This window comes from Paralichthys olivaceus, chromosome 24 (genome assembly GCF_024713975.1).
Source record: "Paralichthys olivaceus isolate ysfri-2021 chromosome 24, ASM2471397v2, whole genome shotgun sequence".
NCBI classification, from domain to species: domain Eukaryota; kingdom Metazoa; phylum Chordata; class Actinopteri; order Pleuronectiformes; family Paralichthyidae; genus Paralichthys; species Paralichthys olivaceus.
The window spans coordinates 8605582-8623180 of record NC_091116.1 but is presented as its reverse complement, the minus strand read 5'-3'; the positions used below and the strand labels follow the sequence as shown (position 1 = coordinate 8623180).

Sequence of the window (17599 nt, the reverse complement as noted above, 5' to 3'; positions counted from 1 at the left end):
GATTGAGCAGCAAGGATAGGCACAGAGGACTCAAACACTTCTAATGATTTAAGTCTGTAAAAGACTGAAGGCTCTGTGGCTCGTTCTGGAGCTGTTTGTACTGGGAGTGGCAGCAGAGTAAAACAAACACACCTACTGCAACAGAACAAGGTCACACATCAGCAGCGAAGGAGAGAGAGTGTGTTATAAGAATGCTCGCTGTCAGAGTTATGCAGGTAGAGGAGGGAGAGTAGGAGGAAGAACAACGAGACGTTGAACGCTTCTGAAAATAATTGACCACAGCAAGTCAAATGTCAAGAGACGCGGCGCAAAGGAGACAAAAGCGGGGAATTCGCCGCTTGTCTAAACAGGTTGCTGCTCTCAGGATTACACGGGTGTCTGCGTGTCCATAGGAAGGCAGAGCATTTTCTGTTTGGTCAGTGATGAGAGACGAGACTCTCGCAGACAAAGAGAGACAGAGTGGAAGATGAAACAATCCACAGTGGAAGAGTAATCAATCTTTTCGTCAATGCTCTCTTTGTGTCGCCCTCCGTCTGCCTCTTCCGTCCTCAGTGTCAACCACCGCAAAGGCACCTCTTTCAATCCAGTGCAGTCTAGAGGTGATTAAAGAATCAATTCCACATCTCGAGAGGGACGACCCCTCAGCTCACTGCCCGTTCTGCAGCATCGACTCATCAAATAAAGCTTTCATTTGAATGGCAGCCTGCTAAGAGTTGAAGCAGCTGTCCAAAACTTGTATACACAACACAGGGCTTCAGGACAAAGGCAATCTTTATTTGTCGATCGTGCCTCCTCTCCTGCGATTAGATCACTCACATCAAATTCTACAACTTCCTTGTTCTTTCATTTCTCTGTTGTCATTATGTGACATCCAGGCAGCGTATACTTAGCAGTGCACATGACTTATGACCCAACTTCTGTATTAAAGCGATTGCTGTTCTTACTGGTGCAGGTCACATTGTATGAACTCAGTATTCGGAGTAAGCCATGAGAATATTCATTTTCATATTTTTAGTGCATGCTTGGATCCATTGACAATCTCCTGACTTACATGTGCTGCCATCTAATGTGATGATTCATAAGTTGTTAAATGAATTAGTTAGAGGCTCATCTGCTGGAGCTAAATTAATGAACACACAGTTTAGGTGCTCAGTTGATACAGAAAAGAATGATTCATTACTTTGGTTGGCTTGATTAGTCCGTTTGTGTGTGAGTCATTCGCCACAAGACTATGCAGTTAAGCACTGAAATGGAGAAACTATGGTGTAGATGATTGATTTTGATGGTAATAAAGGGCATTGTAGATATATGCATGGTACCCAGAGGTTGTGGCTTGGTTTTGGTAAAACCCCAGTCATCCATATATTTGGAGGAGCGGAGGGGGTACAGGTTACATCTGTAACCTGCACCCATTGGACGGTACTAGCTGTCAATCACATGGTATCTACGTTCCGATGCTCACTGTGATTTATTCCCTATTTCCTTCTAAATGGGACAATAATGTACAAAATAAACATCATGCTTTATTGAGAAAGACTTGAAACCATGAACTCCCTAGGAAAAGGTTTACTGACATAAATTAAGTGATGGCTGTAGACCAGTCTTTTCATTGTTGTTATTTTACACAAAATAATCTATAAATATATATAAAATGTCCTAATCTGTGCACAAAACTCTACCAATACAGTTTTACACTGTTTTCGCTTAAGCAACAAGTGCAGCTCTAACACTTCTGTCTAAAGATGCTTCATGGGCAGGATATCAAGTTGGCAGTAGTGTTTTGTGGACATGTTTTAAACAAGTCTCTCACTGACTTCAAACATGGATTTGAAGCCAACTCCGCCTGGTTTTACAGTTGCTGATAAACCATTTGGAATGATTTGTTCCTCTTGGCATTTTTACCGCACTGGCAGGTGGTGAATCTTCCTTCTATTGACAATAGGGTCCCCGTGTATTATTCGTATAATCCTCATAATACCATGTAAACCTGTAATCTGGCAATACTGCAAAAACAAATTCCTTCCAAGACAAGAGCTGAGGGATTAATCCAAACTCTTACATGCTATCACCAACAGTATTCCATGAGTACAAGGCCCTGACGCCTTAACCAGAACACACCACACGTCACCTCAAGTGGAACAAATGTGCGCTGGCCTCGCAGCCATGAAGTGCTGTTACACATCTCTCCCACTTCATTCCTGTCTCTCTCAGTCTTCTCCAACTTTGTGTGTGACTCCAGTCTGGTAACCTAGATCTGAAATATTTATCTGGCCTGGCAGGAACGATGCGTGCGTTTGTTTATCATCGGCGGCCGCAGGGGCATAATCCTCCACTAACACGCGTGCAATATTATTTGGAGCAGCTTCTTTGTCATATTTCAACTGCATTCAGGTACCAAGCGCAACGGAGCGCTGGGAGATTTATGAGACTGCAATGAGCAGCCTGACTGTGCACTAGTATTTAAGTGTGACATGGTGTAAGGATATAAATTCTATTCCTGTACCTGCTGCTTTTTGTCATGAAGTGCTGGTTTCAGGTTTCCTGGGTAAAGATTTAACATGTTTACAATCAATAGATGCTGTCAGAATGAAGTTCTTTCCTTATAAAGCAAAGTTGGCCCACCGTCTGTTTAGACACTTTTTCCAATGCAAACTATATTCACTTTTACAGCTTGGCAAAGCGATCCAGACTTACTTTGCTAGATTACTTTCCTAGTTTTTAACTGCTTGCTCACGAATCAACATAAACTATGCAGATGTGTCAATAAGCCTTTATTACACCTACATACTCTCATGGCGAAAAACAGATGCAAACACTCATGGCTTTTTGATGGAGAGCTTTACTGCACTGCCATAATCAGCTGATTAACCACTACACTGACTGAAAGAAACGGAAACTGGCAAAAAATTAATTGGCAGCTATTTGGATATTTTTAATTGATTTTTAAGCACAAATATCATCAGTTTCAGCCCGGATCTGCGGTGGTGAGGTCCCATTGATATACACAAGACCAATTGCGAGTCTCAGCTGTCAATTACGACGTCTCACCATGTTTTTACGCCATCAAATAACTACCTAAGATAACAATTACATAAATGTGTATTTTAACTTTTTTAATTTGCCCCATACCCAATCCACTAACATGGAGCAAGTGGGATTTGTAACCTATACTGCAGCCACCCACTAGGAGGCGGTCAAGATGCTTTGGCTTCACTTTTGGGGAGCTTTCATGTTGCCCATCTTTATATACAGTCTATGGATATTTCTCACATTTACAGAAGACATAGAATTTAATAACTTCACTCAAAACTGTTGTCTATCTACTGCTTATTGTGGTTCAGACCTTAGTTGTTGCAGAAATAGCCCAGATGCCGTTTTCTATAATTCATTCCACAGGATCCTGAGCTATTCCCAAGCCAAGTAGGATATATAATCCCTCTAGTGCACTTTAGGTTTACCCTGGGGCTTTCTCCCAACTGGACATAACTGGAATACCTCCACAGGGTGGCATCCAGCAGGAACCACAACCAATTAGATAACATTACCTCAGCTGGCTCTACTCTGTCTGTATGTCTGAGCTCTTTACCCTGACCCCAAGGCTGAGCCTAGACATCCAGAGAGGGAAACTCATTGGAAAAACTGGTCCATCTAAAAGGTATTTTCTTTGGTATTTTCTCATTTTTAAACAAACTAAAAGTAAAGCCATTTTGAAAAGTGCTATGATAATATCAGATTTCTTCACATGCTATACGTTTCACTCTTAGGTCCAGTTAGACAAACCACTCTGAGGGTTAAAAGTATGATTTGTACCATGTACTGACTCACAAAAGGGGCCCGAATTGGAATAACCACACACATAAGTAAGAGTCTGGATACATCATGTTTAATTTCTGTAGAAGGATGACATGCATGGTAGTGGAGAAGTATGTCAAGTACAATTTCAGTGCAGAGAAGCATCATCACTATGTACTGGATGCATTTTAGACCCACTACTGTGGCCCATGTGGCATAAGGCTTTCACATCACATAGCACCGCTACAAAGCACAAATCCAGACCACAGCGTGCTGCCAGCCAAGCCAAAGAAAATTGTATTGTTTTCCAATCAATGCTTGTAGGTTTATGAGGGCTACCAGCCACAGAGGCATTGCTCATAAAGAGGAGCCAGACTGCTGGAGCAGTCAGCGGAGGATTCCTCACCACAGGAGAGGAGAAGAGTGGGGAAAGATGGAGAGAGGAGGACAGAGGAGAGAGAGAGATCAAATATGAGCATCTGTGCAAAATCAAAATCTTGTATGCTTCAGCGACCAACTCGGTTCCCACATTTGAATGAACCTGTTCTGTAAACAACCTGCTGCTTCTCCGAACTCTGAAAGCTTTCTTAGAAAATGCCAAATAATCATATAGAAGAGTCAAAATGCTGAGGCTTTCACTTTGACAGTGTCCTTCTCATCATAGCCCTCACCTGTCTTCGTGGCCTTGACCCATATCGGTGTGTTTTGCCTCCATGTGGCCACCCAGCTTTGAGGTGTAGAGTGTCAAACACAACACCTGTGGCTCTGGGACTGAACGTTTTCTGCAGGTTTATGTGTGTCTCCATAAACAGAGGCACTTTGTGGATCTCACATCTCCTGCTCCAGCCAGGAAACATGTGCAGTCTTGTGTGCCAGCGTGCGTACGTGTTCTATACACCACATGTCACATGTAAAACATGTAAAACTTCCATCACAGGAAGTTTTTTGCATGTTGAGGCCCCTTAGCTCGGCTCAGTTTCAAATGTCTGTCTCAGAGCCCTTTGACATTTTGCAGGGAAAGAATCACATTTACTATATGTCTGCACAGCATTTAATACAAATCTGAAATACATGCACAACCATGTGTTTTAAAGATGTTGTGATTGCATGTGGATACAATGAGGATAATTTTGCAATGGCACGTTTGACGCTTATTTAGAGACTTTAATGCAAAATAGTTTGAAAGTCATCTAAATAAGTTCCTCACATACACTTACACACACATTAGTCGTGCAAGCCCTCAACCCTTACCAGAGCCCGTCCACGTCATTAGGGTTAATTTATGGCCAATACACGGAGTACTCACAAGATGGGTATTTTGCCTGTCGAAGAACACCGAGTCTCCCATGGTCCACAAGAAGTATCCACATATAGTAAAAAAAATTGATGCAGCAAATGATATCCTGTTAGAAAATAAAAATAAGTCCAAAAAAGTTTGCGTCTGTGCGCGTCGGACCTGAGCGTAAAAACTCTGCCCGAATCACTTGTGTCCTGCTCCTTCTTCTACAATAAGACAAACACAGAGTTTAAGTTTTGTTTTTTCTACCAGGCAGAGTTTGTGGTTTAGACCTGATGCCTGTGCACCAGTCACGGGCGCGCGTCAGACAACCCACCCGTGGCAGAGAGGACACCGTGGTGCGTAAACGCGCAACAGATCCATACTGCGCGCTCCTCGCACTTCGATGAAGACAGATGCTGTCCAAAGCGACGGGAGGCTGAGAGACTACCGTCAAGCTGGCGGCAGAGTGCCACAAGGCTTCCGGTGTAGATTTTCCAAGTAAGATAAGAGACTTGGAGGGTAGGGTTGCAATTACTCAGAAATAAAAGAAAGCAGCGTGGGAGTTGCATTTAGTGGAAAATATACAAGAGGAAAACAAAGTAATGATGCTGCTGCCTGGTGAGAAATTAAAAAAGAAACACAAATATGCCTTTGACAGTCTTATAGAACATTTACACTGCAACTATTCATGTACAACCCGATTGCACTGCATGTTTTCTGCCCTTATTTTTAAAGTCAATCACAAATTAGCTGACTACTTTAAACCCAAGAGACCTGGCCTGTTTGTTGCATTCAGCACAATGAACCACATCCTTCACATTACATCCCAGCTTTCTTTAGTTTTACTGCTTTTATTTTGAAGGCAATGCCCTCTACTTCCTGTCCTTTTTTCTGTTTCATCTGGGTAATTGACACTGAACAGACGGAGGCAAAGAGGGAGGGGCGGGACACTGGAGGAGGAGGAGGGCTGGCAGTGGAAGAAGCTTTATGATGATCAACAGCAGGGCTACTCAAATGTTTTCATGTCACTGACCTGCAAGTAGAGCTGTACAGTTGATAAGATTTGACTGAGGAAGCCCCATATAGGTAGGTTTTAGTTTTTGGACACCTTGCAGAAGAGCAATGTTTTCTGCTGCAGGTGAGGCAGCGAGGAGAGCAATAAATATGTGTTATTCTGCCAGGGATAACTTTAAAGAGAAATATCTCTTTCCCTTTTATTCCGGACTGATTCCCACGGAGCTAGAATTTGTCAGGACATGAAACTGAAATTGTTCTGCCATTCTCACTTATATCCAGAACTGTTAAAACTGTTTAAAAAGATAAACAAAGCGTCTCCAGTTTCCCCCACTATCTAGAAACACAGACAAATTATCCTGCACTCTAAAGCTGCCATCTCAAATTTCAAACCAGAGTCTGTGCAATAGGGATCAGGGGATTTAGTCGAAGAGCATGGTCGAAAAAATGTCTACTTCAGTGTGATGTTACCAAAAGTGACACAAACCATATTAGAGAAACATGTATTTAACCTTTACCTCAGCATTTTAGTTCAGCTCATGCCCCATCAACTCTATGAATAATGCACAGTAGTCAATCCTGTTTGTCTTGGCCCACAGAAAGTCACGTTGGAGATATAAAGCTATTTGCTGTATGCCTATAATTACCGTAACAAGAACAGCGGAATGCGATCAATTGCCTCGATTGCAAAAATCGGTTGGCAATTCTGATTTACGAGCGTGACCTTTTTTCAAATATGTGTTCATGAGTGACCGTGAAAGGCCACGCCGCACACTGGAGGATCCTCAACAGGGGGAGGGCTTTTGTGGGTTTGTGTAATACCAGCATTGGGCAATCTGTGTCAAAATACTCGGCTTGCATCTGACCACATAAAAAACAGAAGTATGCAGAACAAATGGAGCACAACCCACTTTATCAAGGACACATTGGCTGTAGAACATGAGCTGCAAACACACACGTGCGCCCACACACTCGGTGAGAGTTAATGAAAACCTTTTGTTTTGCACTGCATTAGTGGTTTTATTGAGAAAGACACAAACCAATAGCATTTTCTCTCATTTTATATTTAGCTTGTGTGTGAATGTGTGCGAGCGCATAAGTGAAAGATAGTGAATTCCACGCTGCTTATCAGATGCTGGTGTAACCATTTAAAGAATGCTGGAGCGTTGAGAGGAACACTTGCTTTACTCTGAAATCTGGTGATAGCACTCTATTCTCCTGGGATGTGTATCTCTCACAGCCGTCACGAAAACACAGAGACGCTGTTGTGCATGTGACAGGAAACCTTTTCTTGCAGAAGACTGCTCCTTGATAGAACGGTTTCATATCAGATCTTGTCAAGCTGAGGTTTGGATTGTACCTCGGACATCTAAGGTGTTGTTCCTCAATGCGTATCTTGGATTGAATGATTCCATGGCTGCAGGTGCAGTTATGCTCATGTTCATTCACTGTATTTGTCGGCTTGTTCAGAGGTGCTGGAGTTTATCCCAGAGGTAGACGCTCACATTTACATATTTAGAATTACTTTTTTATTACTTTTTTTGTCAAATATTCAGCCACATACTTTTGGAGTGAAAGTTATTTAGAGATGGGAGGATATGAATAATTCACAATATTTCTTCAGGGTTTAAGGTATCAATCAACCATGAGCATGATCTAATCTAACATGATGTGAAGCCAAAACATCTTGACAGTACACATCAAATAATTTCAGTTAGGTGATGTATGTCCAAGTACTTATTTTTCTGGTAAGTTTGGTTTTAACTAGGGAAACATCAAGATTGATCCAATGCAGACGCTGCCTCCAGATATAGCAGTGTTCACATATATCCAAGATGAAAAAGAACCTGTGGTAGCTTCAGTTGTCATAGAAACTCAAAAAGTGTTTAGTTTGTCAAGTCTGGACTAATGTAAAAAACATGGCGGCATCCGTAGAGAGGGTCTCCTCGATGTAAATATAAAGTATTTAAATATAAAAGGTCTTTTCTGGGGTAAAGAAAACTTCAATTCATACAATTTAGATGAAACAAACTAGTGAAAACATCATGAGGATTATTCTACATTACATTTCTGCCAATAGATCCCTTTCACCTAAATCTTACACACTGGACCTTTAAGTGCTTAAGAGTTTTAATATAGCTTGAATTAAAAGTAGCATTTAAGTAGACAGTGAGGTATGGAGAGCATAAAAACTAGACATGAGTGAGATACATTTTGATGCAGACAGTATATAAGGGAATAGAAAGTGAGTACCGATGTAAGCGTTTTTCCCCCTCTTAAAAATCACTGATGTTGAAGTTCAGTGGTAAGGTTGGGAGCTGTGGTTAATGGTCCTGTAGGAGGAGCCCATTGTCTCCTAAAATGGTGTTTCAATAGTCCCACTCTCTCTCACACACACACACAGCGCACAGAGCCTGTGGGAGAGGGAGGGAAGACTGGAGGAGACGGTGTCCAAGACAAAGACGAGGGGGGAGGATGAAAAAGGGCAGGCGATAACGTATGGATATGCAGCTCGACATGCATGTTGCATTTGGCAGGAATGAGCTTCTACTGCACATTAGATCATAATTAATTTGTCTGAAAAGAAAAAGCATGAAACTAAACATCTCTTCGACTTGGACATCACTTCTCCTATTGTCTTGAAACTGTTCAAATGAGGCCGTGTATGGCCATATATCAATTTCATAGTGTGCTAAGGATTTTCCACTGTTGAATTTGGAATGGCCTGTTTGGGTTAATATGTCAAACATCAGCTATTATATGTAAAACTATAGTTGCAGCTCGGAGTTTGCACACAAGAAGACAGTTTTTACAGCATTTTAAAATTGCAATTAGATTTCTCTTTTAATTGGCCTCTAATGCACCTCATCTCAAATAAAATGTACTTGCTGCATAAATCACCCTCTACAAAATGCATGTCTTGCTAAAAATCATTTTACAGGGAACATATGAGGCCAGCCTATAATGCCGCTGCTATATGGTGAACATGCACTGCCAAATGCTAATGTTTACATCATTCAATGGGAGGTGCAATACCCTCCCTCTAAAGTCCCAAATGCCTGAGTTGTGAAATCACACCGCAGAGTGGAAACTATTCTGTTAAAGTGCTTTAGGACGATCCAGTAAATGACACAGAGGAATCCTGTGAGGCGTCCGATGTGTTTAACAAACACTTTTGTTTTGCAGGTCTATAATCCAACTATTTGCATGTGTTGCATCACAATCTCACTCTAAGAGGACACTGGATTAAAGCTGTGCGGCCAGATGGTCAAGAATCATATTTCATCAAAACTCAAAGACCATCATGACAGTGTGCAGTCATTTTATCAGTATTATTATTATTTTCACAAAAGTCTGACATATCTAGTGGACTATGCAATGGTGCAGCTTGTTTGAATTTAGTTGTATTTCATTGTGTAGCTGCACTGTGGGTGTGGTTCTAAGGTCAGTAACAGTCAAAAAGTCCAAATCTTTTATTATTTGCTCCATGCATAGCTGTTAGCAAAATACATACAGCAATGAAAAGTGCAATGAAACCAGCACAATAAGGATTCACTGACAGGGAAAGTAAAACCTGGATTACCAGCTTTCTGTAGCGTAGATTATTGAGAGATCTTTAGTTGTATCACCATCTTCCAGTTTAAAGGCATGTTTTGTGAAAGCTGATCAAATTTGCTGTTGCTGCAGATGCTGCATGTCTTCACCGCTCTCTCTCCCTATTTTACGCTTACACTCCAATCAATAAAAGCAAAATGCCCCTCCAAAGATACTTAAAAGAACTGGCTTTTAAATCACATAACAATAATATGTAAAAATGGTACAGCTGATGAAGAACAAAAGGGGAAAAAACAATTGAGTTTGCTCACAATAGCCTTGTGTTTGCCTGCTCATTAGCTTTGCGTTTTAACTCTCTTTCTTTTGGGCATCGAACTTTGACCTTGATTTCACAAGACGGGGCAGAGAACGAGTGTGAGAGATGGAGTGAAATGAGAGAGAGAGAGGGGAGAGAGGGTGTGTTTTGGGGGGGCAATGCTAAAAACTGGGCACTCACAAACGAATTTACAGCAGGAGCAGTACAAAGCAGCTCTGGGGGATGACATCACAACTGGGGAATGCGTGTGTGAGTGCAAGCGAGAGAGAGACGGTGCTTCTCCACCAATGTGGGCTCACCTCTTCACTTGGGAGGTAAATAAAAGTCACACAAACAAACATTATTAACTAATGGCGTCGTGTCTCAATCTCGCTCCAGAGCGTCCAGCAGAAAATATGTTTTTACAAGAACAGACACACTCTCTCTCACACACACACACACACACACAAAGTGATGACAGCATGGGTCTGGATTCAATCTGGAAGCCTCCATCAACAGGCCAACCCACTCGTCCTAAATCTTCTGGATCTCCATATCCTGTCCTGAGGGCCAATAGACGTGGAGGCGAGAGGAGAGGGGGCAGGTGGGGATGCACGTAAAGAATTTTTGGTCCAACGTGGCTTTATGCATGGCTTCCATCCCCATACCACCCCCTTTAGAGCAGGCTTAGAGCAACTGACAGAGCAGAACAGTGGAAAAACTTCTGCCAAGACCTGTTTAGTAAATCAACGTGGAGAGGTGCACTTTGTTTCAGTCGCATGGATTGCACATGGAATATTTAATTATGAGGGCGTTAGTGATTCTATTGTGAAATTAATGGAGGAAATAATCAGGAAACACCTTAATTTAAAAATTAATATTTGTAATTATCATCAGAAAAACGCCCTGACTCACCATGTTACAGAAAGTGAAAGTAATCCAGGTCTGCCACAAAATTAAATGGAGCTTTCCTTCGGTAGTGCCCCACGATTTCACAAAATTTCAAGGAAATTGATTTAATAGCCTAATCCTGCTCAATACCAAACAGACTAACAAACGTGAACCACAGTTTGAAACGCTGATCCTAACTGGCTGGCATGAATGCACCACATGACGTTTTCATGCAGACGTCTATAACACAAATAAAGATTTTGTTTTGTTTTTCCAAGCAATTACAGCCACTTCTTGATCTTGTACCAATTTAAACATTGCTCCATTAAAGTCCGCATCAATGAAACTGTCATCTGGTAAATAGCTACTAAATGAACTACTATACATACAGAAGCCTCTATTATATTGGTTATAAGGGCAGCATTTCAAATTGAGGGTTAGCATTCACTTCAGATTAAAGTAGCAGATGTAAATTCGTTGCCATTCACATCTGAAGTTGAGCAAAATGTGCACTTTCAGTCCCTGTGTCTGAAAAACACATTTTCTTCAGTGTGTCAGTAAAAATAATCAGATTTTGAATAGGTGCTAACATTTCCTGTTCACAAAACTAATGGAATCCAGTACCAGTGTGTGTGTGCGTGTGCGTGTGCCTGCGTGTGCCTGCGTGTGCATGCGTGCGTGATCATGCCAGCATGCATACCTCACCGGGCCTGTGTGTTTTCATCACCTGACCTGCAGTGACATCATCTCCAAGGAAGAAAAGGAGTCGGCTCTTTCCACTCATCCGTGTATATGTTTATCCGTGTCTGGTCTCGTCTGTCCGTCTCTGCGCTTATGTAAATATCTGCTGATCTGACCTTCCACCCTTCCATCCATCCATCCATCTCTCCATCTCTCTGCCTGGCTGCTCTGTCAGCTTGTTTGCCTCACTGGTTGACAGGCAGCTTTCCCCATGTGACTCCACCGGCACTGTGGGGTTGTGGTTTGCCATTATGTTGGGTTCTATGCGTTTGCAGTGTCACACACGGGTCATTGTTATGGTTGTTTGTGTTTAGATGGCTCAGGGTGTGGCAGCCGCAGATGGTACATGTGTGAGTGTAATGATGACGAAGCGTGTGTGTGCAGACATGAAAGTAGAACGTGTATAATTTGTAGTAGCCTTTTGTATTTTCTTGCCACATATACAAAAGAAATTTCAGGATTATGCAAAATCTACTCAACAGATTTCCACAAAACTTGGATTAGTGATGTCAGATCCAGGATGGTATCACTTTCATTAACCTTGCAAGATAGAGTGTAACATTTTCACAGATTTCCAAGGTAATTATTGATAAACCTTGAGAAATATATGAAAATGAGGGAATTTTTTCATCAATAATGTAGCTTTTGTGCATTTTGTATCCATGAGTGGTTTGTGTGTATTTTTTTGGTTCTTTAAATGGATGCAAAGACAGATAGCACCACTCATGTGCATGACAACCTGATGGGTCCTCAAGTGATCTTGTTGTCAGTGTTAAAAAGTGTCTCACACACGCACGCACACACATACACACAGTCCTCCACCGCCCACGCCACCTTAGTGTTTTCTGCCACAGCAGTTGCCATGGTGTCTCAGCTTGCCAGCTGTGCCGGACAGCACAATAACAATAACGTGTGTATTTCTCCGATACTGTGTGTGTGCATGTGTATATCCACGTGTCAGCATTTAACAAGAAATGCTAATGCAGTTTAATAGTCCATCATAAACCCAGTAGTCTGAGATCGGCCCACAGGAACCATCGTGTGTGCGTTTCACATTCAGTCTCACGAATCCTGCTATGAAATGTTGCTTCGAGTCATGTTTTCAAATTTATTTTCGCATTAAACTGTTGAGAAATCATTGCGGATTTTTTCATGACATGTGATGTATTTTCTGGTGGCATGAAAAGAAAAAGGGAAATAGCCATTACCTGTTGCCATAGCACCAGAGTAAATGCGTCTGTATTGTTATGGGAAACAGGGGGAGGGACGTGCGATCCACATGCTCACATGAGCTGAGATTTGGGATAAAAGTCACAAGAGTGTCTGGGGATCTTTTCTTAAAATGAATCAAACTCCATATCTGAGTTATGACGTGAGTCCTGACATCTTCTACCAAAACAACAACCCAAAAATAAACTGATGTGAGGGAGGAATTGAGTGCAAAATCAATTTAGTATGCATAGCAAAGTGAAACATATTATTTCTCTCTCCTGCAAACTCAAAAATATGGAGGCATTCCTCCAGATTCAGTCAATTTCCTATAATGGAAAGTGGCAGCACTTAAAACACCAGCTCCACGCCTGCTATAATACGTCAGGTTATCCACACTTTGAAAAACAGCAACACAAACCCCCTTTTTCCACTTTGTCCTGTCTCCTATTCTCTTCTGCTTGACGTCAAAGGTTTAGACCAACTCCTGAGTAAACTAAAGTAAACAGCTTGAAAAATGACTACTGAGTGATGTGACCTAAGCGTGTTGCCTCAACCTCCTTCAGCTAAAGAACAGCATCTCTCTCTGCACATTCATCCAAACAGCCCATGTGTGTATTTGGACACAGGCTTTTGTGTGTATGAATCTGCCATCATGGACGTCCAAGACATTCACAACCATTCTAGCATATTCCAAAGTCTCAGCCTCTGCTTTGTGTTTGGCTCTGAGACTGAGGTTAAACTAGACTTATTGTTTGGTTTTAAATATTCCAAGTCAAAGGTGTGGACCGAGGCAGCAGGGGCAAATGTCCTCAGTGGGGGACAGTGGCCCCAAAAGGTCCAGTGTAATCAGGTTCCATAAGGGGACTGTCAGTGGAGATATACCTTCATGACACCTTCATGATTTCAGTTTAGAGGCTGGAATATTTCTGGGCTAGTTGAGGCTAGTTCACTGGTCACTTGGCAAATGACTAAGCTTAATGGTCGGCATTAAGCCGCATATCTAAGGAGCAGATATAAACAGAGACTTGGAGTTGAGCGCCTGTCCAATCAACTGCATCCAAATAAATCAGTTTGTTCAATACTGTCAGCAGTTTCTCTAATCACTCGCTTGTTTATGCAAATGGAATCAGAAAAGCACCGCATACACCGATGTGGATACTACGGAGCTGAATGGTGGCTCGAGCTCCTATTATCATTCTGTCCTCTATGGTAATCAGCTCAATCTGGCCACAATTTCAATGCAAATCAACTTGTCTCGTGCATTTTCAGGTGTCAGGTTTTTCCCTACACTAGTACTGGACATACAATAGCTTTCTGTACTTATGATGATACAAAAAGATGCAGAATTATTCACAAATCAAAGATCTGAGGTCTTCTCCCTGGAGTCATATCTCTGTCTCTTTCCCAGCTTTCCTTCTTTGCATTTAACTCATCTCCCATTGTCGTCTGTCTTCAGTGGACGGGTCCCTTCCACCTTTTGCCTTTTACTGCCTTTACTGCTTTTTTTAGAAGTGGGAAATAAAGAATCTGAGAACAAGATGCTTTAAGGAATGCTGTAAATGTAATATGAATTATTTTGGAAAGTCCACTGTATTTTGCTCAGCATAATTGTCTTTCTCGCTCCGCCATTTTTACTGTGATCAGGCCTCCTTTGTACTTCAAACTCGGTTGAACCCTTGCAGACATAACAAACGAGCACAAGTGGCAGAGGTCGGACATCCCCTTCATCTGTGTTTATCAGCGTATGCGTGTATGTGCATTCCCCAGATTTTTCCAATATTTGTGTTTTACTTGTTGGCATTTTTTTGTGCATGCACGCTTTGGCCTGTGCAGCTACAGAACTGCAGGAACACTGTGTACAGTATGTGTGAATAGCTGTATACAGTCTGTGGATGCGGTAGTGTGCAATCTCCACAGGTCACCTGGCCTAAAGCATATCAAACTTTTATCAAAGTCAAACTGAGCAGGCTCAGTTCTCAGCTCATGGTATAAATGTTTAGTCTGCAGTATAAACACAGCAGCATTCTAGAAATGCTCTGTCTACCGCTGGCAGTGGTGCTTTTATCCGTCCACTGATAATATGGGTTAGAATCAAAAACTGTTGATTCGCCTGAATACATAAACAGTGTAGCTCTGAAGCTGTGCCACAGGTTAGAAGCTTTTCAAAGATGTGACTGTTATTTTTATTTCTTTGAGAGAAGCCTTGCATCTGCTCATTGGAAAAAGCAAGGCAAGATATTAAAGAGAGAGAGAATATAAGAAATAAAAGAGGATATATCTGCATAAAAAAGTGAATAATAAGCTGGATAAAGTAAAATAAAATGATGGTGTGACCTTGTATAAAGGCCAACCATGGGTCCTTAAAATGTTTTAAATCCATTTTGCCTTAAAAAGTTGAAATTGTCTTAAATTCACATTGGATGGATCTTTATTATTTGAAGCAAAAACTTGAGGTGCGTCTATCCCGAAAGAGATAGAAAAGTTTCTTCACAATATTCTGTGCTTTGGTATGCTCCACTTATAAATTGTTCAGCTGTTTCAACAATGTGTCCTAACACAACCATTCCAAAAGAGCTTGTTCGTTTAAACATTTACTTTGTCTTGATTTGGACTTGACCACTGAAACATCTAAATCTGGAAAAGCAGCATAAACTCGCGATTTTTACGCACGCACATGCTCACGGACAGAGTTGTGCCCTGGGGATTTACCTGAATCATAACTTGCTTAACCCTAACCCCTGTCCTTACCTTAACCTGACCTTAAAACCTGGTTTCTCTTTGAAATGTCTCTGTGGCTTTTAACTTAAATTGGTAGTTGCAATCGTAGAAAGACCCAAACACAAACAGAAAAGGTTCAATTCTGAGGAGGGTTTTAATTTCCCAGACAGTATTGTCATGTGGTTTAACTCAGCTTATGCGTGTGTGTGTGTGTGTGTGTGTGTGTGTGTGTGTGTGTGTGTGTGTTTGGGTGGAGGCGTAGAAGGAGAAGAAGGGAGAAGAAAGACAGGAGGTGGGGGTTGACAGTTCCATCCATCCATCTCTTTCTCTCTCCCTGGAATGCAGCTGGAATCCAAGCTCGACTCCCCTGTTGGCTCCGCCCACACTCCCACCACCTCATATCATGCTACACACACACATGCACACACACACACACACACACACACACACAGAGACACACACACGAGCTGTGTTTGCACCAGTAATTTCTTCAGTAGTGGCTGCCTGTTCTAACCTGTCCAACTGATACGCAGCACACTCCTGAAGTTGTGCACGTCTGTGTGTGTTTGTTTTGGAGAGTAAATACCTGGCCATATGTAGATGAACAACTTTTACAAATTAGACCTTGACCGTGAATTTAAATTTATAAAATGTAAAAGATATCTCACCTTTTTGCTTCTTGTGTGTTTTTGCTTTTTAGGTTTACAACATAGAGCAGTCGGGGAATGGAGCCACGGCAGCGAGGTCCCGCCGCTGCACACGCTCGACCAATCGTGAGTCATCAATGATGAAGTTTCACCAAATTTTCAGAGCAAAAAACGAATTCAAAGCGAACCCAGGGAGGAAATATTATTTGGTTTTTGAGTTTCATCCACTCCACTAACATGGAGGGGACATGGGTTATAACTTATGCTGCAGCCAGGCACCAGGGGACGATCAAGACACTTTGGCTTCACTATGGGGGGGGCGCTGTCATGCCGTACATGGTCGTTATTTACAGTGACATCGCTCAGAACAGTTCCTAATTTCTTCAATACCTTTTAAAATATTGATAAAGACAAACTTACTTTTGCAACATGTTAAATAGAAAGAAGGAAAGTCATGTAGGCATAATGGATGTTCAAGGTAGATGATGTTTCCCACCTTTCAACAATCTTCATGGCTATTTTCAAATCTATGTATAATTTCACTCAGTGTTCCATGTGTCTGATTTCTTTTTTCCATTGCACGAACTGCGTCAGAGCCTTTGAACATATAAACGATCTCGTAATGCTTAAGTTCGAGAGGAACGCTTTCTTTGTTCTCGCTCCTGCAGCCACGGTCAGCGCCGTGTTTACATCGCCCGGTTGTTGCCGCGGCAACAGACAGCCCCTCGCAGTCAGGGGGGAGAGGAGAAGTCGGCAGAGTTAAGAGTCAGAGATCGCAGCAAAAACAAATAGAAACAGAGCAAAACCGGAAGTGGGTCTGTGTAGCGGCATTATACTACAAAGGAGTAATTATAATCTGATCTGAACGTGATCCACCTCTTGTCTCTCACATCATCTTTGAAGAATGCCGCAGTGCAATTAGCTTTTCAGAGGCTAAAACAAATGCTTAACAAATGCCAAACATTTGCAGTCATAGCTTCTCATTCTAACACAACAGAGCAATAAAGTTAAATTATTCCTTATTCCTAATTAATGCTGCCATTTGAAGGATAAAAATATTTTAGCAGCTTGTGACTTCCTCTCTGATAATACACTTTGGTAAGTAGAGGAATAAAAACTTGACTTCCTTGAAGATCTGCATTTGCAGACATTAGCAAATTTGCAGGTCAAATGCAATGCTACAATCAGTGGTTGAATAGCACAGTGTCCATACGTCTAAACTCAAAAGTCTGACACATGTAACTCGTGCTGATGATTGGATCCATTACCTCAAACCTATAATCTAAATGATAATCACGGTGCAAAGTGCATACACGAAAATAATAGTGAAGTTGTAGCTTTTGGCAGAAAGCTCGTGGCACGGGAGCTTTCATGCGGGAGGGTTTCCGACCATGGTGTCATTGCAGTCTCATAGAACGAAACACGATTCTCACAAAGTGGTCTTTGCTGTGGACT

The 17599-nt window shown here is 41.8% G+C and overlaps 2 protein-coding genes across 3 annotated transcripts in view; one reads left to right on the top strand and one right to left on the bottom strand.

Moving 5' to 3' along the window:
* The window catches only part of LOC109638905 (MSL complex subunit 3), a 104663-nt gene that overhangs the window by 59679 nt on the left and 27385 nt on the right, over positions 1-17599 (top strand). The window contains exon 2 of the mRNA XM_069520465.1: positions 16198-16270. Coding sequence (XP_069376566.1) covers positions 16223-16270 — 48 coding nt within the window. The 5' untranslated portion in view covers positions 16198-16222. The remainder of the gene's footprint in view (positions 1-16197; positions 16271-17599) is intronic.
* The window catches only part of LOC109638899 (rho GTPase-activating protein 6), a 58447-nt gene that overhangs the window by 27417 nt on the left and 13431 nt on the right, over positions 1-17599 (bottom strand). Inside the window, exon 1 of one of the 2 annotated variants that reach the window (XM_020102081.2) lies at positions 5099-5493. The exons of the other annotated variant lie outside the window; for it this stretch is intronic. Coding sequence (XP_019957640.1) covers positions 5099-5140 — 42 coding nt within the window. The 5' untranslated portion in view covers positions 5141-5493. Of the gene's footprint in view, positions 1-5098; positions 5494-17599 lie in introns of those variants that run through there. 2 annotated transcript variants of the gene reach the window in all.